A 23,010-nucleotide genomic window follows, 5' to 3' on the forward strand; every position below is an offset into this window, starting at 1 on the left:
GCTTCAGCTCTCTCCTCACGAGCGTTCCCGCTCCGCTTGCCTCGCCGCCGCCGCCGCCTTCCCGCTTCTTTTTCGCCAAGGCGCCTTGCACGACCTCCCTCAGTTTCCATTCCCCGCCCCCTTTCCCGCGCGTGCGCACTTCTTCCCCTGCGCTTTCCCAGCGGGTGGGGGGGGGGAAGGGGAAAGGAAAAAAAAAAGAAAAAAGAGGCCGTAGTTTTCTTGCTGGCACTTGCGCACTCCCCGCGCTCTTTGCCAAGCCTTTCGCGGCAGTGAGGTCACGAGGCGATTGCGTCATCGCCGTCGCCTCGCCGGCGGCGGGAGCAGCCGTTTGCCTTTGGGCCGACGAGCGGCGCGCGAGAAGTGGCCTAACGCCCGCCCCACTTCGGTGCGCGAGAATACGGCATTTGCTCTGGTTTGGCCCCTCCCCCGGCCCCTCCCCCTTTCCCTCACCGTAGTCTAAGCCAAGCTAGGCCGGAGCACTGAGAGGATCCGGGGGGGTGGGGGGAAACTGTCGCTGCCGCCACCCAGTCTTGAGGCCGCTGCGGGGGTAGGTTCCGCCGGGACCTAGAGGCCAGCCGCCGCCATGCAAATCACTCTGAAGACCCTGCAGCAGCAAACCTTCAAGATAGACATCGACTGCGGCGAGACGGTACGGCCTGAGGGAAAGGGGCGAGAGGTCGGGCTGGAGCTCTGAGCTGGGGTTTGTGTGCGTGTGCGTGCGTGCGTGCGTGGTGGTAGCAGCAGCTCTGGCGGGTGGAGGGCCCCACATTCGGAGGCGCGGGAGTCCCGAGGCCCATGTTCCGCAGCGGCGTGGGAAGTTCTGCCGCGAAAAGTTGGGGCCCTGTCGGCGAAGGGAAAGCCAGAGGCCCTGGAATCGTGTGGAGGAGGGCCGCAAAGGAGCGAGCGCGCGCGAAAGAGAGGGAGGGAGAGGAGAACCTTGGGGCTTTCTGAGAGAAAGGAACAAGGGGTGAGGCACGTCCGCCAGGCCTCCCGGGCGGTCCGAGGTGGCGGCTTCCTTTTTGGCGCCAGGCCTTGGCGCAGCTTTTGGAGCCTTTCGGGGGAAGGGGACGAATCTCCTCGCCTGCTCGCTCTTCCTCCCCCCTCCTCCTCCTCCTCCCCGTGGGAAGTGACGCTTAAACTGAACGTTCCTCTCCCCCCTTCCCTTGTCCTCCCCCTGCGTGCGAAGGGCGACGGGAGGAAGGAGTTCGGCGAGAGTGGCTCCTTGCAGCGTCCTAGAATAGGACTTTGCCATGACTCTGCGTTATTTCGAGGAGGGCGGGGGTATAAAGGCGCGTGGGAGCCGCGCGCGCTCGCTCCCTCCCTCCCTTCTCCCCCTCCCCGCCAAGGTATGCTGGTAATAGGCAGCGGTGCGTAAAAGGTGGGCAGAAGATAGGCCAGCTTTCTCTCCTATAAAGGTTAAAGCAGGGGTCTTCAAACTTGGCCCTTTTATGACTTGTGGACTTCAAGTCCCAGAATTCCTCAGCCAGCTTTCAACTTTCTGCTGAGATCTGGGAGGAGTGAAGTATCTTTATGCAGGTAGCCCTCCACTTACAACAGTTCATTTAGTGCAGGGGTGTCAAACTCAATTTCATTGAGGGCCGCATCAGCATTGCGGTTGCCCTCAGGGGGCTGGGTGGGCGTGGCCTACTGGGTGGGCGTGGCTAGAGTGCAGATGGCCTACTGGGTGGGCGTGGCCAGCTCTACATCGTTGGCATCAAGGGTGCCTATGGGGGCCTGGGCAGGAGTGGGACAGATCTGAGGGTCTCTGGCAGAAGGAGGGTCTCTGGGCCAGGGCCAAGGCAGTGGGGGCCGTTCCCTCACTGTTTCCAGGATGGCTTCGCAACATGAAACCACTTCGCGGGCCGGATCCGGCCCCCGGGCCTTGTGTTTGACATGTCTGATTTAGTGAACTCTCACTCAGCCGCCCTGTCCCCATATTGGTCCTTCATTCTCATTCCCCCCCTTCTCATGAGTCAGAGAGTATTAAATCATCCTTCCGTTTATTTTGTATTTAGCCCCTTTGATTCTGGCGTTAGCTCAGGTGGAGCCTGAGAATATACGGGTAGTCCTCGATTTGCCACGGTTTGTTTAGTGAGGGTTCAAAGTTGTAACGGCGCTGAAAAATAGCGATGACCGTTTTTCACAGCGACGACGACCTTTGCAGCATCCCGGCGATCTTGTGATCAAAATTCAGAGGCTTTGCAGCTGGTTCATGTTTATCACCGTTTGCTATCCCAAGGTCATGTCGTCTACCTTTTGTGACCTTCTGACAAGCAAAGTCAATGGGGAAGCCAGGCTCATTTAACCACCAGGTTACTAATTTATCAACTGCAATGATTCACTTAACATCTGTGCCAAGAAAAGTCGTAAAATGGGGGGCACAACTCGCTTAACAAATGTCTCGAGAACACATTTTGGGCTCAATTGTGGTCATAAGTTGAGGGCTACCTGTATTAGATGCACTAAATGGAGCTTTTGGAACTAAAGCTTATTGGCAAATCTGAATAGCGGAGGATCATTTCTTAGCCATGGTGTAGGCCTGGTTACTTAAGGGACTGCCTGTTTCCCGTAACATCTGCCTGGCTGATTTGATGCTGCAAGGCTGGTGCACTCCAATTTTCTTCAATTAAATAATATCATCTCTCGGAAGCCTGGAAGCACTCTTTATCTGTTGTAGTGCCTGTCCTTTGGAACAAAGTTACCCCTGAGTACCAGATGGCCCCCAATCTGTTGTTTAAAAGACCTTTGAAGAACTGGCTGTTCACCCATGCCATCGGGGAGAGAATGAGACCAGTGGCTTCATTGCGCTTATCTTTTTTTTATCTTTTATGATTTGATTGTAATTGGTTGTGAGTCAAAATCAGACAGCATAGAAGTTTAATAAATTATTATTAATAGCTTTAAAGCATATCATTTTTTTCTTTCCCAAAGTGAGTTCATTCAGAAAGATGATTGGGAAGTATTAGTGTATCTCAGTTCTCACTAGTAGAGTTTTTCTGTTGTCTGGTGGGCAATTCTATATTTGTGAAAAAATGAGAAAAGCAATGGTTGAAGTTTAAATTCTATTTTAAACTCTGTTGAACTTTGGGATTTCAACTACTAAGTGACTTCTAGTGCTAAGAAGTTATTCAAAGTTATTTGTGTTATTTGAACACAAAAGCATCTGGTTTAATATGTTCTTTATTTTACACTGCATATTTTGTATCAGTAGCTGGAGTTTGGCAGATAAAGATGCTTTAATTTACTACTGCATTCAGCTTATCTATGTTTATTTATTTATTTATTTATTTTATTTATTTATTAGTTTTTATAAACCGCCCTTCTCCCGAGGGACTCGGGGCGGTGTACAGAGGAAGGGAAGGTATACAGACCGAACAATAAAATAATAAGAAACACTAATGCACACAAACTGGGACCCCAATTAACGCTATCATGCCAGGCCAGCCTGCTGGAACAAAAAAGTTTTTAAGTCGCGACGGAAGGTACGGAGGTCAGGGGCCATCCGGATTTCGGTAGGTAAGGTGTTCCAGAGGGCTGGCGCACCCACTGAGAATGCCCTCCCCCTGGGGGCCACCAGCCGACATTCCTTGAGCGGTGGCACCCTGAGGAGGCCCTCTCTGTGGGAGCGCACAGGACGGTGGGGTGCTGACATCGGCAGAAGGTGCTCCCGTAGGTAGTCCGGACCCATGCCATGTAGGGCTTTGAATGTCATTGTTAGCTTGTATCTCTGGGCAAGGGCAAGTTTATTTAAAATGTGGCAATTGTGTATAGATACAGCTTCATTAAAAACTAGAAAGATGTTTGTGTACACACACCCACCGACACACAGAAATTTCCCCTTGTCCTCGGTTTCTGTTCAAAAAGTGATACTTGAAATTTTAGCAAATGTCAGCAAGAAAGTACATTTTGCAAAATGTTGCACGAATTACAAAATTACATTGCAGTTAGTGGGATTCCAATTAGATCCAGGAAATTTAATTTCAGCAAATCTGTTGAAATGTTGATGCATTGTGTTTACATATCCATCTCATATCTATGGACAACTATTTCAGAGAGTGTCTCCTGGTTTTTTTTATTTATTCTGGAGTATAGACCATATATGTAATTTTAGCAGTAGTATATCTCAAAACTTTTAAAAATCTTTCTGGTTTACCTCTATAATCAGAAATATAGGTTAGTGGATCAATTTTCTTTAAGGTTACATATATAATTTTTCTGCCACAACGAATGTTAGTCTGAGAATTAGTAATTTCCCAGAGCCACTCATTAAGTCTCACTCATTAACTTTAATCTCCTCAGTCCTGATTTCACATTTACATTATCTTAGCAAATACCTTAAATAGTGGGCCAAGTACTACAGTTGTATTTTTAATGCTTCATGCCAGGCTTAGTAGAGTATTGTGATCTATTAATTAGAAGCTTCTGTTGTGAAGTATCACCCTGTACAATTTTCCCAGTATTGTTTAACAGATTATAAATAATTTTCAACTAATATATGCTCACATATATTTTCTGTATATGTCAAATTACACTTTTTCTAGAGTTTAATAACTACATTTATGACTTCATTATTTGAGGAGGGTGTTTAATTTGTTTTGAAACAAATATTGTAGACTTATGAAAGGATTTTTTTCTTGTTGAGCGTCCTTTGTTTTCCTCATAAATTAAAATTTGTCTGGGAGCACATTTTTATTAACAGTTCATTCTGGAATATGAGGCACAACTGTGTTTTTATTCTACAGAACTCATTGTGTGGTTCAGAGTAAATTACTGCCTTTTTAAAAAAACTCAATAATTCTATTGATCCATTTTCAAACATATATAAAATGAAAATGAACAGTTTACCAAGTTCCTGTCTTAATTTCAAGTACATTTATAATAAAATTGCTAATTAAAAAAGTAATGTTTCTTTCCAGTCAAATTGATTTCCTGGTGACTTCATGCCAATTTCTTTGTAAGGGTACATAAATGTTGGTTTGTAGTTTTTTGTTTTTTTTTTAAATTAAGGCTAACTTACAGCACTAGTATTTCCAGGATGCTTCAAGTAGTAGTGCCAGCAGTAGTAGTACATCATCCACAAATGATATAATAGTCTAAGCCAAGAAGGAAGGAAATAACCTGATGAGTTCTCTATTGGGAACAAGGGCACACTGTTAAAATTTGTTCCATGATTTGTTCTGATTTTGTGTCGGCCTGCTGCATGCTGACTGCAAATTTTGAGTTCTGTAATACATAAATTGAAATATTATTAAAATTAATCAGAATATAGGTAGTTCTTTACTTAGGACCAGTCACTGTTCAAAGTTACAATGAACTGCTCCAAAGCTACTTAAAACCAAGTTGTGGCCTACATTTATGGCCATTTGCAACATTCTGTAGTCATCTGACTACAATCTATGTGTTTTTGTCAGAAATTGGTCCTGGGTTTGCAGCAAATACAGTGGGTTCGCTCAATTGAATTTTAAACTTAAGATCCTTATTTGTTTTAATGTTTTATAATGCATTTAATTGAATGCAAGTGACTTAGATTTACCTCCAGAGAGATAACTTATTTTAATTTAATTAATAATTAATAAATAAAATAAACAATGCTGCATTCTCTAATGACCGCCACTTTTGATTAATGACTGCTATATTCACCTTAATGACAGCTGTAACAAAGGGACATAAAATGGGATGCAGTCACATCCTGACCTGCTTAATGAGCAGCATAATTTACAACCAAAGTTCCAGGTTCAATTATGGTGGTGAATCAGGGACTGCTTTTGCTTATTTCTTACCTTCCCTATCTCCAATTAAATTGTTTGTTTTATTCATGGGGATTCATACAGATTCATTTATTGTTTTAGGTGGACTTAGTACCACAAAGTTTGAGAATTCCTGGGATTCCATGGAATGTTAGTAAAGAGTTAAGTGAAGGATTTAAAGCTACTTATAAAATATTTCTATTTGGATTTTATTCCAGTAATACAAAATTCAACAGTTTTATGTCCCAAAAGAACAAAACTCTACTTTTTTGTAGTACTTAGAAAATTATGGCAAACTGAATCGGTACCTTTGTTTGGGTCTGGAAAAATGAAGGAATCATAATCGAATATTTGGAGACAAACACATATGCAGCTTTTTGAAGACTTTCTTGTAGTGTTGGTAACTTGATTTCTTTGGCACTAGGATTTTATCATGTTTCTTCAATCATTATCTTGTATTACTGAACATTTATGAGTTCAAGTCTCCATCCCGCATCGTTTTTTCAAGCGCATAGGATAAATGTTGCTTAATCTCTGCTGAATTTTACCTTTTGTTAATTAGGTCATTAATCAACTTTAGCAAGCTTTTATTTGTAGGTTCTTTTTACTTCTAGTGATTGATTCAGTTTTAATTGCCTGGAATTGCCAAATGTACCTTTAAAGCAGTTGTATAACACATGAAAATAATAGGAACCACTGAAATGATTTAGTTTTTTCCTCCAGATTTGTCAGTAACTGCAGATTTTGAATCTTCTTTCCTTTAGACCAGGGGTGTCAAACTGCCGGCCCGCGGGCCGGATGGGTCATCCAGAAGCCACGCCCACCCCATTGCCGGCAATGGCAAAACTGCCAATATGTTGCACGACGTCATGTGATGTCGCGAGTTTGACATGTCTGATTTAGACTACATTTACAAGTATAATTTTTATAAACAGTATTTAACTGAATAGTAGTTTTTAGGGAGATTGGAACTTCAAATGACCAAATAATCAGCATATTTCTCACTTGGAGAATTTAAGGGTTGGGGGTGTTTTTGTTTTGCTTTCTACATCTTTTTAGAGTGTCCTTTTTAATTGTTGAGGTCTGAAAAATAAGATAAAATATAATTTCCAAAATGTAGTGCCTCTTTTCATCTGGTGGAATGATTCCTATTTAGAGAACAAAATATAACATAAATAACATATAGTTCTTCATTTAGGAAATACAAATCATCCAGATGGGAAATATCTGCCTTGGGAATAATGCTTGTGAAAGTCCTTGGAATACTGATGATCACAATTGCTTAATAATAATAGGCAATCTATAAAAATAATTACCCATCTGCACATAAATACTTGGGTTGTATTTATTTTATTTTTTAATTTATTTTAATCCCATTTATATCCTGCCCTTCTCCGAAGACTCAGGGTGGCTTACAATCTAAGCACAAATCAAATGTGCTTAGCAATAGCCTTCATTCTATGTATATGCCTGCTTATTAGGTATGGTGGTTCAGATTTGCAAGCAAAAAAAGTGCCTTGGAACACCGATATAATGCCTATATGCAGCTTTTTAAATCAGCTACAGGTAGAGCTTGACGTGACTGCAATTGGCACCAGGTTTGAGGTCCTATGTTGAGGCACTCACATGAATGGACCTAATTTTACAACATTTTTGGGGAAGGCCATTAAGCAAATCACCATATTATACTTGAACGTGTTTTTGCTGAAAACTGGCAAAAGTCACCAATTACCCTGATATGACTACAGGATGCTGCAAACATTTATATAACAGCCAAAAGGGACCGTACAGCACTATTCTGGGGCTATTGTAATGTTGAATAGTTTTTAAGCAACTGGTGACATATATCTTTTTCTGGGATCCCTCCCCCTCCATTCCATTTGGGTCAGAGGCACCATTTTAAAGCTCTTCTGGGTTGAAAGGATTAGCTGGTAATATCACCATTGCCCTGAGGATGCCTGTGGGGCTCCTTTCATGTGGCTGTCGAGCTGGAGCAAATGACGAGAGCTCACCCCGCCATGCAACAGCACTTGGGTCTCAAATGTAGGTTTGCTAACTACCAACCCAGCATCCTAACCACGTGAGCCACTGCCCTCCTCTTTCTGGGATCATATAATTCTTTTCTCAACTGAGGTTATAAGATTCCTGGAGAGGTCACTAGGGGTTCCCTGGGCTATAAGGATTTATTTTAAATCGGAGACCGAACAAAAACTCTCCAACTCTGGGATGGCCTCCAGAGTGTGTGTGTGAGGAGAGGAGCAAGGAGTAAGCCGAGGGAGGAGCAGCAGTGTATGTGAGAGAGATACATCCAGGGACCACAGGCTGGGGTCTCCTTGTCAGTACACACTTGCCTTTCTGAGGTGCAGTAGTATGGGGGACTTCACCAAACTTTACCAAGCTTGCCAATCTTTAAGGATTAAGTAATGTGTGTGTTACAGTATTCTCAAAGGCAACAATTTTTTTTGGCTTACTGTATATGGATTTGAAGTTGGAAAGCTTTGTTTCTAATACTTAATTTTATCTTGCAAAATATAGTCTTTCACTAGATAGGTCACAATTGGATTACTGTTAAGCTACCACAGAAAATATCAAGTGTTTGCTGGCATTTTGAAAATAAAGTTTTTATTACCTTAATGATTTATATGAAAGCTGCTCAACTTCTTTTAACTAAAATATTTATTGTAGGTGAAAGCATTGAAAGAGAAGATTGAATTAGAAAAGGGAAAAGATGCTTTTCCAGTAGCTGGCCAAAAATTAATATATGCAGGTAATGCAATTATGACATTTTATGGGGATGTGTGTGGATGCTTAGAGAAGCAGTATGTAATTAGTAATATTCTGTGAATGACATAAAATTAATCTAAATTTTTCTTTTGATTAGATAAAATCTAATCTATTAACTGTTAAGTTATTTAGATTTTATTTTACCTCTAATTTTTCCATCTTTGTGGCCAAAATACTTTTTACATACCCATTCTCTATCTGAATATAAGACAGCTATGAGTTGATATATATTCTCCCAAAGAGCACAATGAAAATATTATTTTCGCAGTTAATTACCAATTGTTAGTAAAACACATGTCTTATATTAAGTCTTATAATTCCTGTAAATTATGCTTCCCAAAAAAACATACTAATCATGATCTCATCCCTTCTGTTTTGAGCCTGAAATGCCCCTAAAAGAATCAGAATGAAGCACTTGTATTTTGAATATTTCATTAGGAAAATAATCTCAGAATGAGCTGTTTTAGATAGCATTGGATGGTAATAGGTTTTTTTTAACCTATTCCAGCAGCCACAGTTTTGTTTTACCTCTTGAAGTTGGGATATTGTCCTTTGAATTTGGTTTGGACCAATTTGTGTTTTTTTTTTTTGTTTTTGTTTTTGGTAAAACCTGAGGAGAAATTCACGCGTCCTTCTTAATGTGTGCAAGATGAAATAGGACAAGTTGCTGGACTGTTGGTCACATACATGGAGATGCTCTGTGCCTGCAATAGATACAGGCTACACCTTTATATTTGTCTTAAAAAGCACTAACTATCCAAAATTATCCTAGCTGATAAGTCATATGTACAAAGAGGCACAGCATGAAGTCAGAGTAATCGATCAAAAACAATTTTGGTAGTACTGTATAAATAATGTCATCTGGGAAAGTTTCTAATATGTGATAATAGCAGTTAAAAGAAACTTGAAATTTCTCTGAGCGGAATGCACTGTACAGGCTGTGGTTATGGGGAATATAGGAGGGAGTATTAATGGATGCTGCCTTGATTGTGTAAAATAAAAAGGAGATAAATCTAACAATAATTAAATAGTTAATCTGATTGAAATAATTAGTGCTGTTTGATTCCACCTCTAGATTTCTACATAGAATGTGTAAATCATTGTATTGATGTGAAGATACTTAATGTTAAAGAAAGCTGACATTATATGACATCTTTTTAATTTTCCAGGTAAAATACTTAATGATGATACTGCTCTTAATGAATACAAAATTGATGAAAAGAATTTTGTGGTGGTTATGGTAACAAAAGTAAGTTATTTTTTTATACTTTTATTTGTAGATACTGCTTTGTTGTTGACCTTATTGTTTTTCTGGACATATTCTGGACTAGTAAAGAATCTTGATACAGACTGTTTTGTGGATTACTAAATTGCCTTACAGTGGTGAAAGTTTGTGAACTTTGGGTACTCTTTCTATATTGTGATCTACATATCATCAGAGCTTCATAGAAGCTCTGTTAATTAATAAGAAATTAAACAGAAGGCACTGTTGCACAGGATTGCACTCAGCATGCCATAAGTTTGAGAGGTTGAAGCCTGGGGCACTCCAGTATATCTAGACCAGGGGTCAGCAACCTGAAACAGTGAAAGAGCCACTCGGAACCGGTTCCCGCACAAAAGGAAAAACTGGGAGCCGCAAAAAATGTGTGCACATGCGCATACATGTGCGCATGCGCAGAACAGGGTTTGACTGAAGAGTGGAGCCAAGGCGAGATATGCACCTACCCTGCATATTTGAATTGATTGGTTGAACTTTTTTAGTCCCACTTATTTTTTTTTTTTGGACTGCACATGGCAGAGGACCGGGAGCCGCAGGAGACGGTTGAAAGAGCCGCATGCGGCTCCGGAGCCGCGGGTTGCAGACCTGTGATCTAGACATAGATATATTAGCAGAATTCTGTTTAACACTTGAGACTGCTAGGAGATTATTCAACACTCTGGAGTACTGTACCCAAAGTATTATCAATATGAAGAAAATACCCAGTTGTTTATCTGCACCCCAGACCAAGGGATATAAATATTAGAAGTTGTGTAATGCAATGATTTGAAATTTATTTTTGTATGGTTATATTTGGTTTTTGCTTTTGTAAGCCACTCAGATTTGTTTGTGGTGCCAAATCACTTGTAACTAAACATTCACTGCCTTTGTTGGAAAAAAATATATAAATGAAGCTTTAAGTTTGAATATAATAATATTATAAAGAATATTACCTTCTTTAGCAGTAATGATCCAACCAAATGTTTCTTGAACCTTTTCATCAATAGATGATATTGGCCTGGAGGGATTTGGGCCCATTTGCAGAACTCCTTGCATTTATTGATACTTTTGGAGCTATCTTACATGAACTGCTCACTTCAGGTCACCTGAGAACATTTCAGTTCGGTTAATGTTAGGGACTTGAATTGGTTATACCAAAACATGAAATTTCTTTGGCTTCAGCTATATTCTAAATTTACTGATGCATTTAGCATCATTGTGTTGTACGATCCATGTTTATTTATCTTTAGACTGATGGACAGGTATCTTAACATTCTCCTGTACAATATGCTGGTATAATTTAGAATTCATTGTTCCTTGATTATTGAAATTTGTCCAAATTCTGAAGTTGCAGAGCAGCTCCAAACGGTGATACTTCTGCTATTCTGTTTTATTCTGAAAGTGAATGTTTATGAGATGGAATTATTTTATTTCAGTGTTCTGGGTTTTTTTTTAATACATAACTTTCCCCATTAGTGCCAGAAATTCCCTTTCATTTGATCTGTTGGCAAGCTGTTGCTGGATCATCCAGGAGCTCTTAGGCCACTTTGGTGGTGTGCTTCCTGAAGAATAGTGGTTTCCGTCTTGGTATTCTTGCATCTTGTTCTAAGCTTTGCTTATGAGAAGCTCATGAACATTGATATTAGGCAATGAGAAGCATTCTGTATTTACATTGGAGTTAGTTCTTTGTTCCATTGTGGAATACTGTACATTAATAAGTTCTCCTACGAGGAGTGAAAACTGGATAGCAATTGGATAGCAAGATGGGCAGCATCTCCACTTACACACACACTGTTTTATCTTGTGTTGATGAAGGCCACATTTTTGTAGCCCTTCTCAGCGTCCTGAATACCAGGAAGTTTTTTCCCCCCCCAAAATCTGCTGATAACTTTTTGTGTTGTTGTTGGACTGTGCTTCAGTTCCATAAACCCATGTTATGAAGTGTGTAGATTTCAACGGGGACAGCCAAAATATGTGTTCTGCAATAGGTGAAAACTGCTTCAAGTCACATCTAATTGTCTTCATAAATTGTAACATTTGGTTACCCCTTTAGAAAGATGGTTACTCCTGAGGATTTCAAATGGAGAGCAAAAGTGTGTGCCATGCTTTCATTAAAGACCAGACACAATACATATGCATGTATGTGTGTGATTTGTTTAACATTAATCTGTTTCTTGATGAACCGATTGCACTGTAGGTCGTGATACTGCAATATTACCAATAGTTCTAAAAGTTCTCTTTTCCAAGTGGCAAAGCAACCGATGAAAAGCCTGTTGAAGCCGCTTTGAGGCTTCAGGGCATGTACACATTGTACAAGAATTTAGGAAGGCCTTGGAAGGCCTTCGGTCTGCTTTGAGGAGCAGGTTCAGAGAAATGGTTGACTCGTTGAATTATGAGTCCAGACCTATTCCTACTGGAGAAAAAAAACTACTGCAAATGCAGGTGAGAAGCTGTGCCTCAGTCACATGAAGCAATTCAAACTCTAGTAAAGAGGTAGCTTTTAGGTGAACTTGGAGAAAGAGGTAATTTAGGAATTTGCCTTCTTTATCTTTATAGCCCAAAGCAACAGCTGCTCCATCTCCAACTACAGCACAGCAGTCAAATGACACCACCACTACGGTTACTTCTACAACACCTGCTGCTGTGCCGAAACTAGTCCCTACTCCTGCTCCTGCACAAGTTTCAGTATCTGCACCCACTGCTTCCACACCAGCTGCAGCAGCAGCAGCAGCAGCATGTGAATCCGCACCTGTGAGTGCTACTGTAGAAGAAAAACCAGCAGACAAACCAGTAGAAACGCCACCAGCCACCAGCCCAACATCTACAGAAAGGTATTGCAGAACCTTGGAAATCGGACTTTTGCTTCTCATTCAAATTCAGACTAAATGCAGGGAATATTAAAAAACGATTTGCAACTGAAAGGGAATTTGATAGTCTTAGACTTTTTAACACAGTAAATATCTGAAAGGCAGTGTAGCCTGCAGGTGTATTTTTACATTCTTTGTCTTTCTAAAGCTTTGGTGGTGTAAAGTTTTAGCAGTTGAAGCCACACTGTACATACACATGGCGGCTTTTGCTTGCCTTTCGACATATATAGAGATTTATTATTAAGAGACTGCAACTCTTGAGTTGCTCAGGTGGGCGTAGTATTGTAATTGTGTATTAGACTTGTAAATGGTCATAACCATACACTTCACAGTCATACTATTCTCAGCAGTTCTCTAGGGGGAAAAATCGATAATGATATAGCATTAAATTATATAAAAACAGAATGCAATTGTGATGTCCTTTTAAACATTTTTGCCATGTGTTTAATAAAATTAAAAACTCTGGCACATAATTCTAGGCTGCTGTCTTAATTAACAACAGTGGGATTCAGAGAGGATCTTGTAAGGAGAAAGCATGAAACGCCATCCTGTATTGCAGTGTAAATTATCTCCCGGATCCAGCTGACTGCCCTTCTCCTGGCTCTTGCTAAGCCCACATCACCTTGTGTTGCCAGCAGCTAGTCAGGCAGTTGATAGAACTGTATTAATGTGAGATCTCCTCAGGCTTCCCATATCCCTCCCTCCTGACCCCCCCCCTCTCAACAGCAAGATGGCTCGTATTTAGATAGCCTTTTTTTGTCTCAGCTGTCCAATTTAGCAGACATGCAATCATATCTGGCCACCTCTGGCAGAAAAGTCCTGGTCCTGGTCCAGATGTCTAGCATCAGTGCAGCTTTGCCAGTAGTAAAAAAGAGAACAGTTTTATTAGATGGGTCTGCAATATCTGCATTTCAGCGGTTTTCAAATTAATGTACTATGATTTATTTATTTTTTCTGAAATGGTAGCCAGATGGATGCTTGTCAGTATTAATTTGGAAAGTATTACTAGTTTCTGCTAAGTCATTTTCAATAGACAACAATAAAAGTGTTTATTTTAAATAAAGAATCATGCTCAAGTTCACACAATGTGACATGATTAAAATTCAAGTAACTTGTAATTCCTAAATGTCTACCTTGCACTGTTCTGTGACTTACTTTTGTGTTGCTCGTTGATTCCAATCTTAAGCTCTGGTAAAAATCAAATGCATGCCAGTGAAGCTTGGTTTTTATTATACAATTCTTAACTCACTTTAGATTCTTTACTAGCAAATTATTAATAAAAAAAATACCTTAACTCATAGGACAGGTATTAAATATGTTTGTTTTGTTCCAATACAGTTCAATAGGAGATACTTCTCGATCAAATCTTTTTGAGGATGCTACAAGTGCACTTGGTAAGTATTTCCTGATACTTCAGTGGCTCATTTGTAAAAAAAAAAAATATTCGCTACCATCATTTTTCTCTCCCCGTCTCTGCTACTATAATTTTAAGATGCCAGTTGCTTCTTAATAATATTTTTATTTTCCATACCACAAGTTACCTACATGTCTTGGGTTTCTATGTGAAAGGCTAAGGAATAGTGTAGAAGGGAAGTGGATTGCATACTTCTCTTTCAGGGATTTATGTCAGTTGTACATATTTCTGCTTTTATTCTATATTTTGTTGTACACAACCCAGAGTCTGCAGATTAGAATGGGTTATCATAATAATCAAATAAATCTGTTTTCAATACTAAATTATTCATGAAGACAACAAAGCCACATAGATTTTCAACCTATATGCTAAACTTCCTGAATTTCTAAGTTACTTGCAAATTGTTTTAACCTGAATCATTTCTCTAAGCTGTTACTATTTGGTATCTTGTGATAAAACATGTTATAGTAGACTTAAGAGAAAGCCATCTATTCAAAGAAGCAGTTCTGAACTATAGTCCAATCAGGTGTTCTTACTTTCCACCCCAGCTGCCAGTGTTGATATAAGATCAGTCTTTATAAGCACGGAGGTCTGTAAATTTTATATACAGTTTATTTCCAAGTGTATATCGGTTGATTGATGCAGTAGAGAGGATGGGCATTTTTTTAAATGTTTGGTTGAACTATTTTAATCAGGCTATTTGAATACTGGTTTCTAGTTGGTTGTTTTTATATCAGAATATGCTAGTCCAGTTACAACATTTACCTGAGAGTTTTTCCTTTTTAAATCTTCTGCTACAATTCAGTGTTTCTCCAGGATAAGATCTGCAGTAATTTTAACAAAACATAGGGGGGAACTATCTGTCAGTGTCAGCTGTCTTCTCAGCCTCTTCTGTGTCCATTCTGTTCGACTTCTTTTTCTGCCCTAACTGGTTCCAGTCGGTTCAACTTACTTGATTTCCCTGAATCAAAAAATAAAAAATAAAAATCTGAAAAATGTCTTTTGCTCCTAAGTTTGCTTGTAAGATTTAAGAAATAGAAATGTAAGGGCCAGCAGGGAAACATAATCTTGATGACTGTCACAGCACAGCAATGCTTACTTACTAATATGTGGTCTCTGGAAAGTCATCTGTGAAAGAATATAACCCTCAGGCTAAGCAAGATTTCCCACCCTTCTGTATAATATTCCTGATTAGACCTGAATAGAGTTGGTAAAATAAATGGGAGCCCTGATGGATTACTGTGAAATGATGGAGTGTGACAGCTGAAGCATATTGTAGCTTTTATGCTTTTTTTAAAAAACAAAAAACAAAAAAACTTTTTATATATGGTTGAGAATTGTTAAAGGTCATAGTCACCTCTGTATTTCCCTCCATTAGTATTAACACTACATATCTGTCCTTAGTTATTATTGATCAACTTCAAGCTCTGTTACTGTTTTTATTTTTAAAAAGGTACAGATTAGTGACTGTAATACAAACTTAATGATTATTTATTTATTTATTTATTTATTTATTTATTTATTTATTTATTTATTTAAATTTATATACCGCCCTATTCCCGTAGGACTCAGGGCGGTTTACAGGGAAAATTAAAAGTTAAAATACATCACATACAATTAAAATCGATTAAAACTAAGATTAAATTAATCCCTGAACTTAACTAAAACCTCATTAATTAAATAATTAAAACCCCTCAGTCTGGGCCAGACAGCTCAAAAAAACCAAGTTTTCAAGTCCCTACGAAATGAGCGAAGGTCGGGGGCAGTCCTAAGCTCCGTGGGAAGCTGGTTCCAAAGGGCCGGCGCGCCCACAGAGAACGTCCTTCCCCTGGGAATAACCCGCTGGCATTCCTTAACTGGCGGTACCCTAAGAAGGAAAGGAGTTTTGTTATAAAAACAGCAAAAAGAAAAAAAGGATAATTTGGTTTTTATCTAGGGAATCAGTTTCTATTTTTGATTATAACTATTTAAGGTGAGACATAGATTATTGCAACTAATAAATATTTGGCTTTGGTAAAGAAATCGAAATGAGAGATGAATTATTTTTATTAATAATATAGTGAACTCGAATAGCAGAAAATAACACGTCACCCTGATTGCTATAATGAATAACTAATGCAAACCCTGTTGTACTATTATTTTCTTGACAGAATATGCCAATAGGTTATTTTCTCCCTACTTCCTTCAAAATTTGCATATATCTTATCTTTTCTCTTAATCTCTAAGTGACAGGTCAGTCGTATGAAAATATGGTGACTGAGATTATGTCAATGGGATATGAAAGAGAGCAGGTAATTGCTGCATTGAGAGCCAGCTTCAATAATCCTGACAGAGCAGTGGAGTATCTTTTAATGGTGAGTCTGTTTCTTATTATTTCACGATTTGCTCTTCCTTCTACATTTAAGTCTGATCATGACACATTTTTTATGGGAAGGCGAGATGTAGAGACAGACACAAAGCATAAAGTAATGAGTAATGAACTTTCTTCTTTAATGAAAACTGAACATAAGTTGGTTTAATTTCTTTATGTACAGCTGTTCTTGGTGCCACCGTTTGAACTGCAGAAACATTAGTAACATTAAAAGAGATACATATATGTGTGTGTGTGTGTGTGTGTGTGTGTGTGTGTGTGTGTGTGTGTGTATATATATATATATATATATATATATATATATATATATATGCAAATTATTCAAATTGCTAATAAAGAATTTGGGAGGCTAAGCAATTTGAATAATTTGCACAAATAATGAGCTGTCATAAGTTGACTAGTTCCTGTGGATAAGCCCTGAGCCGGGCCAAAACAGGAATGAAAGAGTTAATTAGCAAGGTCCATTCAAAAAAAAAAAAAAAAGCCTTGACAAATACTTAAACATACATATATATATATATATATATATATATATATATATATATATATATGTATATATATATGTATATATATATGTATATGTATATGTATATGTATATGTATATATATTATATATATGTATATATATATTATATATATGTATATATATTATATATATGTATATATATATGTGTGTGTGTGTGTATATGTATATATGTATATGTATATGTATATGTATATATATATGTGTATATATATGTGTGTATGTGTGTGTGTGTGTGTGTAAAGAGCTTAGCTGTTTCTGTGTTCTCTTAGCAAAACTGTTCAATGAGGGTTTGAATTTCTTGCATTCAGATCTTTCTGAACGGAAGACTCTGAGACTATATGTACTCAATCTGATTTTAGTATTTTAGATTAGTGTTTCTCAACCTCAGCGACTTTAAAGATGTGTGGACCTCAACTCCCAGCATTCCCCCGCGACACAGGGAGTTGCTGTCCACACATCTTACAGTCGCTGAGAATGAAAAAACACTGTTTTAGACAATTTCATAATCTCTAATGACAGGCTATGTGGTATAGGCTAAGTTCATTTACATATTTAAATGTTCTTATTTCAGCAGAAGTAACAAAACAGATGGCAGTGGGTTTTTTTTAAATGTTAACAGTAAAGAATTATTCCTTTCATTCAATCTCAGTCCTTAGATTTCACGGATGTATCGAAATCATGAAGGTTGTGTTCCTTTTAGGGTATCCCTGGAGATAGGGAGAGTCAAGGTATGGCTGACCCCCCTCAAGCAGCCAGCACTGGGGCTTCTCCATCTTCAGCAGTAGCTGCTGCTGCTGCTGCTGCAGCATCAGCAGCAACTACCACTACCACTACTACTACCACTAGCTCTACAGGAGGTAAGATAGCCATTTCTACAATTCTGTGTCTGACTCACCAGAGAAACGGTTTGCAAAATAGCCCTTGAGGCATATATTTTTTGTTTTGTTATAGTGTAATTCTGCAAACATCTCTCTTCTTGATAGTTCTTCTTATAGGTTGGTGGGCTTTTTTATTTATTTGTAGAATATTGCATCAAGGTTTATAAAAAATTTTGGCTTTTTAGTCCAGGTTTCTGTACCATTCTGTCATAAATTTTCGCACGAAGCTGTTCTAGGCAGACAGATGAACAGATCCACCCTTTGCTATCATCAGTAACGGTGGTAAAAATTAATACTGGGCTCTAGCATGAGTCCTGTAAAAGCTTTTGAGAAAGGCTCGCCTTTTGCTTACCATCTTGTTCAAAATCTACCTCCTCTTTCAGGACATCCTCTTGAATTTTTACGAAATCAGCCTCAGTTCCAGCAGATGAGACAAATTATTCAGCAGAATCCATCGCTTTTGCCCGCATTATTACAACAAATAGGACGGGAAAATCCTCAGTTATTGCAGGTGACTTTTAAATCATGTCAGTTGTTTTCTGTAGTTTCACATTCTTTTTCATAATAATGTCAGATGAGGAAAGAATAAACTGAATTAAATGAAGTGAGTTGCAAGGGTCTCTTGGTGTAATAATTTATCATATAGACGTATCTGTTAACTACCATTTGGTCTCTGTTGGCTTGTATTTTACCATTTATAGTTCAAATGGAAATAATGTTTTTTTTTAAAGGTAAATAGGAATACATATTTCTTTATCCTATTTATGTGTTGTCTGCCCGTCTCATAAACAAATGATTCTGGACAGCATACAGCAGTGTTAAAAATGATATGTACACATTGTTAATAGTATTAAAAAGTTTAAAATGATAAAAGTAACAATTTTTTAAAAAAATATTAGGTGAAGAGCAGGTGTTAATTACACTGGAGTCATCTCAGGTTTTTTACCAGTCGCTTGGGGTCTCCCGGACTGATGATACAACCAGGTCTTGAGCGACTTACAGAAAGTTACCATATTTTTCGGACCATAAGACGCACCCAGTTTTTACAGCAGGAAAACAAGAAAAAAATTCTTTCTCCTTCTCTCTCTCTCCCTCTTTTTCTCTCTCTCTCTCTTTCTCTCCCTCCCTCTCCCATTGTCCCTTCCTTCCTTCCTTCCTTCCTTCCTTCCTTCCTTCCTTCCTTCCTTCCTTCCCTCCCTCCCTCTTTGTCCTTCCCCCTCTGCATTAGAGCAGTACCCGCGGAGGTGGCCCTGCAGCCCGACTTTCTCTTGCAGAAAGCAAGCTGAAACGGAGTGAGGGAGATTGCCAGAAATGCGAATCGGCTGATCTCGCGCTCCTGCAAACTCCCTCGCTTGGTTTCAGCTTCCCTTGCTACAAGAGAAAGCAGGCTGAAACGAGGCAGATTGCAGCAGCGCGAGATCAGCCGATTTGCATTCCTGGCAATCTCCCTCACTCCGTTTCAGCCTGCTTTCTCTTGTAGCAAGGGAAGCTGAAACCGAATGAGGGAGAGTGCAGGAGCGTGAGATCAGCGTTTCTCAGCACGTGCCGATTCGTGCTCCACTTGCAGAGGTTGGGGCTGGCCATACGGATCACCTTTGGACCATAAGACGCACCCTTGTTTCCCCCCCACACTTTTGGGGGAAAAAAGTGCGTCTTATGGTCCGAAAAATACGGTAAAAGAGATAAAGATGGGGGGAACACACCTGAAAAGGCCCACTACCTAGGACAGGGGTAGGCAACCTTGGCTCTTTTATGACTCGTGGACTCCCAGAATTCCTGAGCCAGCATGGTTCAGCATGGAAACCTCCCTTTCCCCTCAGCATGGCTGGCTCAGGAATTCTGGGAGTTGAAGTCCACGAGTCATAAAAGAGCCAAGGTTGCCTACCCCTGTCCTAGGAGTTGCCAGGTGAAACTCCCTAGCTGACGGGACCTGCATCATATCCTCTCTGCTGGATCTGGTGGGACAGGCAGATGTAATCAGGAGAGGCAGTCTTTATTTCAGTATATTATTTGCTTTTGTCCTCCCATGCACCATAGCAAATAAGCCAACATCAAGAGCATTTCATTCAGATGTTAAACGAACCTGTTCAAGAATCAGGACAAGGAAGTGGTGGCAGTGGAAGTGGAGGCGGGGTAGCTGAAGCTGGAAGCCGTCACATGAACTATATTCAAGTAACACCTCAGGAAAAAGAAGCTATAGAAAGGGTGAGTTGAACATTTTTCTTTATCTTCAACCCCAATTTTCTCTCAGTTTCTTAAATTCAGAGATTAAGTAATCCTTACATAGCCAAAATCTACACAAATCACATGTGAGTAGGCTGGGGTTTGTGTGTGTGTGTGTTTTAGGAGGATTAACAATACTTTCAATTTCTTCTGCTATCCTCATAAAGTGAGTAATATTTAGTAGATTTCTTTTCCCCAGTATTTGAAGTTCATTAGATAAAGTGGTTAAGGCACCAGGCTAGAAACCAGGAAACTGAGTTCTAGTCCCACCTCAGACATAAAAACCAGCCGAATCACCTTGAGCCAGTCACATATTTTCAGCCCAGCCCAGCTCACAGAATGGTTGTGGGGTTAATAAGAGAAGGAAAGATATTTTGTACGTTCACTGCTTTGAGTTACTTATAAAAATAATAAAGGCGGGAAATAAATATTAAAATTAGGAGAATATGTACCCCTTACCTATTACTTATAATATGCAATTATATGTGCCATATATCCCAACTGATTCCAAGTTCATGATTTTGTTTCATGTTAACTTCCATAGCATTTGTTTAATAGTATGAAAGGGATTTTTGTATTTGCTCAGGCTGGATTCATGTACAGTGCATAAATTGTTTCCCTCAAATTATTTTAAACCTTTATTCCAATATCTCAAAGTAGAAAATGAAGTTATTATTTCAGGTGTTACTGCATAAATATGATTCTTCTCTACACAGAGCATTTTTATACAGCTTTGAAATGATAGAAAAGCAAGCTGTGGTTATTTGTTGTATGCAGGGCTTTTTTTGTCATAGAACGCTCAGAACGGAGTTCCAGCACCTTTTTGGATGGAACCTTGTAGGGTAGGCAAGGCGGGTTGTATGATGTGTGAGTTCCGGCACCTTTTTCTTTTACAAAAAAAGCACTGGTTGTATGTATAATCTTAATATCATTTATACTTATACAGGCCTAACATTTACTGCTAAACTAGGGTTCTGAACTGAGAGGTTTAGTTGAAAAATGAACTTGTTTATTCTTGGTTTTCAAATTTATAAATTTAATCAATACATTTGAATAATTTTTGCATAGTTAACTCTGTTTCAGGCTCAGCATTCAATGCAGTTTAGCCCTATCAAGATTTTAGTGTAACAAATTTGTATCTGCAACAATTGTGTCACGCATCAGGACTGATAACTGCTAACTTATTTAAAATAATCACCTTTAATACTTGGTTCGACAAAGAAGCTTACGCTATAAATGTGAATTCTAATAGCCTTTTCTTTCCTATAGTTAAAGGCCCTAGGATTTCCTGAAGGACTTGTGATACAAGCATATTTTGCGTGTGAGAAGAATGAAAATTTGGCAGCCAACTTCCTTCTACAGCAGAACTTTGATGAAGATTGAAAAGGAGAGACTCTTAAAATCTCACACATCACACCAGTGCATTTACACTAGCTACTCACTGGATTGTCTGGGATACTTGGGCTCATATCCATGATACTTGGTGTAAGGGGGAAGGGGAGAGGGAAATGGGAGAAGAGAGGAAAATATAGAAAGGATACAGGAAAAGACAAGCACATCTGTTCTAAATCAGCAGATGAAGCAGATCAAAATGTAAAATACTATACACCAAAAATTAGCTTTTTTTGCAGATATTTAGTTCCTTTCTAGTATAAAAACTGTTCATTCCCCCCCCCCCAATTTTCACTTCTTTAGTATACTAGGTCCCAAAATTAGCGTGGTGCCCTGCTTTTGTTTCTTTTTAAATAACATTGGGTCTTGGAGATAGAAAAGACTACCTAGGATCAACAGTCTGTATTTCATGGTAACACTGGATGACGGCTTCATAAATTTAAGAGAAAATATATTTGAGTAACATTAAAAACATACGCCAAAAATAGTAGGTGGTGGGGTTTTGCTGCTTCAGATGTATCTAATTTTTGCAGGATGCCCATTATTTCTTGCTGAAGTGCTAGATTTAAACCACTTACTGTTTTAGATTCTTGATCATTGATTTGAGAGAACTTTTCCTATCCTTATCCCTTTGCTCCTTTCATATAAGTAATAAATAGAGTGACTATATACACATAGGAAACAGCTGGAGCAAATGCCAGATAGCCTAATTACTGCTTACTTTAAGATTGGGTTATAGTAAAGCTATTTTGAAAAGGAAAAGCAAACAGCTGTCTTTGCATGTTTTGGTTTGATGTATCCCTTTTTGTGAATTGAGCACTTTTTATTGCCAATGAAGAAAATGTAAACTCTCCAATCTAGTGAAAGTATTTATGAAGAAATCAGATTGCATCCTACCTATATTTTGTTGAAAGTCAAACTGATCTGATGAATACAGCTGCAAGTATTTCAAAACTAGGTGTCTTTAAATGCTTGTAATCTTATAGTTTCAATCTCTGGGCCTCTAAAGGCTTTTGTCATTTGTATGCTTTAATAAGGACTGTCCAGTAACTTGCCTTCTCTTCTGTTTAAAAGCATTGTGAAACATTTTACTCTTGAAGAGATGTTCAGAAAGTGGAAAAAAATAGATGAACAATCAAGTTATTGGATCTCTAAAGATTATGCACATCCCCTTTTACTTCCTATTAAAAGTAACATTTAATTGTAAGGTTGTGAGCATCATTTCTTATTAACGGGGAGGGGGGACTGATCTTTGTAGAGTGGTTCTGAATAACTCATGTAGTGCTATACTATTGTTGGAAGATAACAATCTCATCAGAAAAGAGCAGTTTAGGGCTTAAATACGGTTTCTTCAACAACATCTAGTTATACAATTGCCAAAACATAAATTTAGACAGTGATAAATAAATAATTGCACATATCTTGACCTTTCCATGCCAACTGCATGGAGTATTCTGCAGTCTTGGTGCTTTGCTTAAATTTGCCTGACGTTAGACAGAATGATAGGGATAAAACGCTAGAGCTCAGCTCCGTGCCATTTCAACTTGGAA

The 23,010-nt window shown here is 39.0% G+C and overlaps 1 protein-coding gene across 3 annotated transcripts; it reads left to right on the forward strand.

Annotated features, from left to right (window-relative positions):
* Nucleotides 1-348: 348 nt before the first annotated feature.
* On the forward strand, nucleotides 349-22,667 carry RAD23B (RAD23 homolog B, nucleotide excision repair protein). Of its 3 annotated transcripts, XM_083352511.1 has the most exons (11): nucleotides 349-649; nucleotides 8,433-8,514; nucleotides 9,701-9,780; nucleotides 12,346-12,620; nucleotides 13,995-14,050; nucleotides 16,297-16,424; nucleotides 17,668-17,824; nucleotides 18,229-18,356; nucleotides 19,883-20,050; nucleotides 20,785-20,837; nucleotides 21,338-21,462. In XM_083352511.1, the coding sequence occupies exons 1-10, from the start codon at nucleotides 584-586 to the stop codon at nucleotides 20,803-20,805; spliced, it is 1,161 nt and encodes a 386-aa protein (XP_083208637.1). In that variant the 5' UTR covers nucleotides 349-583; the 3' UTR covers nucleotides 20,806-20,837; nucleotides 21,338-21,462. The 3 variants fall into 3 exon arrangements, with proteins under 3 accessions (XP_083208637.1, XP_083208636.1, XP_083208635.1); XM_083352510.1 differs by lacking the exon at nucleotides 20,785-20,837 and having other exon boundaries at nucleotides 353-649; nucleotides 16,303-16,424; nucleotides 21,338-22,667; XM_083352509.1 differs by lacking the exon at nucleotides 20,785-20,837 and having other exon boundaries at nucleotides 357-649; nucleotides 21,338-22,667.
* Nucleotides 22,668-23,010: the final 343 nt, after the last annotated feature.

The sequence above is a fragment of the Vipera ursinii genome (genome assembly GCF_947247035.1).
Source record: "Vipera ursinii genome assembly, chromosome: 2".
NCBI classification, from domain to species: Eukaryota; Metazoa; Chordata; class Lepidosauria; order Squamata; family Viperidae; genus Vipera; species Vipera ursinii.

Bases quoted from the DNA above. Each gene is read 5' to 3' on its own strand.
- RAD23B (XM_083352509.1), top strand. From the start codon at position 584: ATGCAAATCACTCTGAAGACCCTGCAGCAGCAAACCTTCAAGATAGAC. The intron at 14,051-16,296 runs GTAAGTATTTCC...TTAATCTCTAAG, and splicing joins GGATGCTACAAGTGCACTTG to TGACAGGTCAGTCGTATGAA. The intron at 16,425-17,667 runs GTGAGTCTGTTT...TGTTCCTTTTAG, and splicing joins CAGTGGAGTATCTTTTAATG to GGTATCCCTGGAGATAGGGA.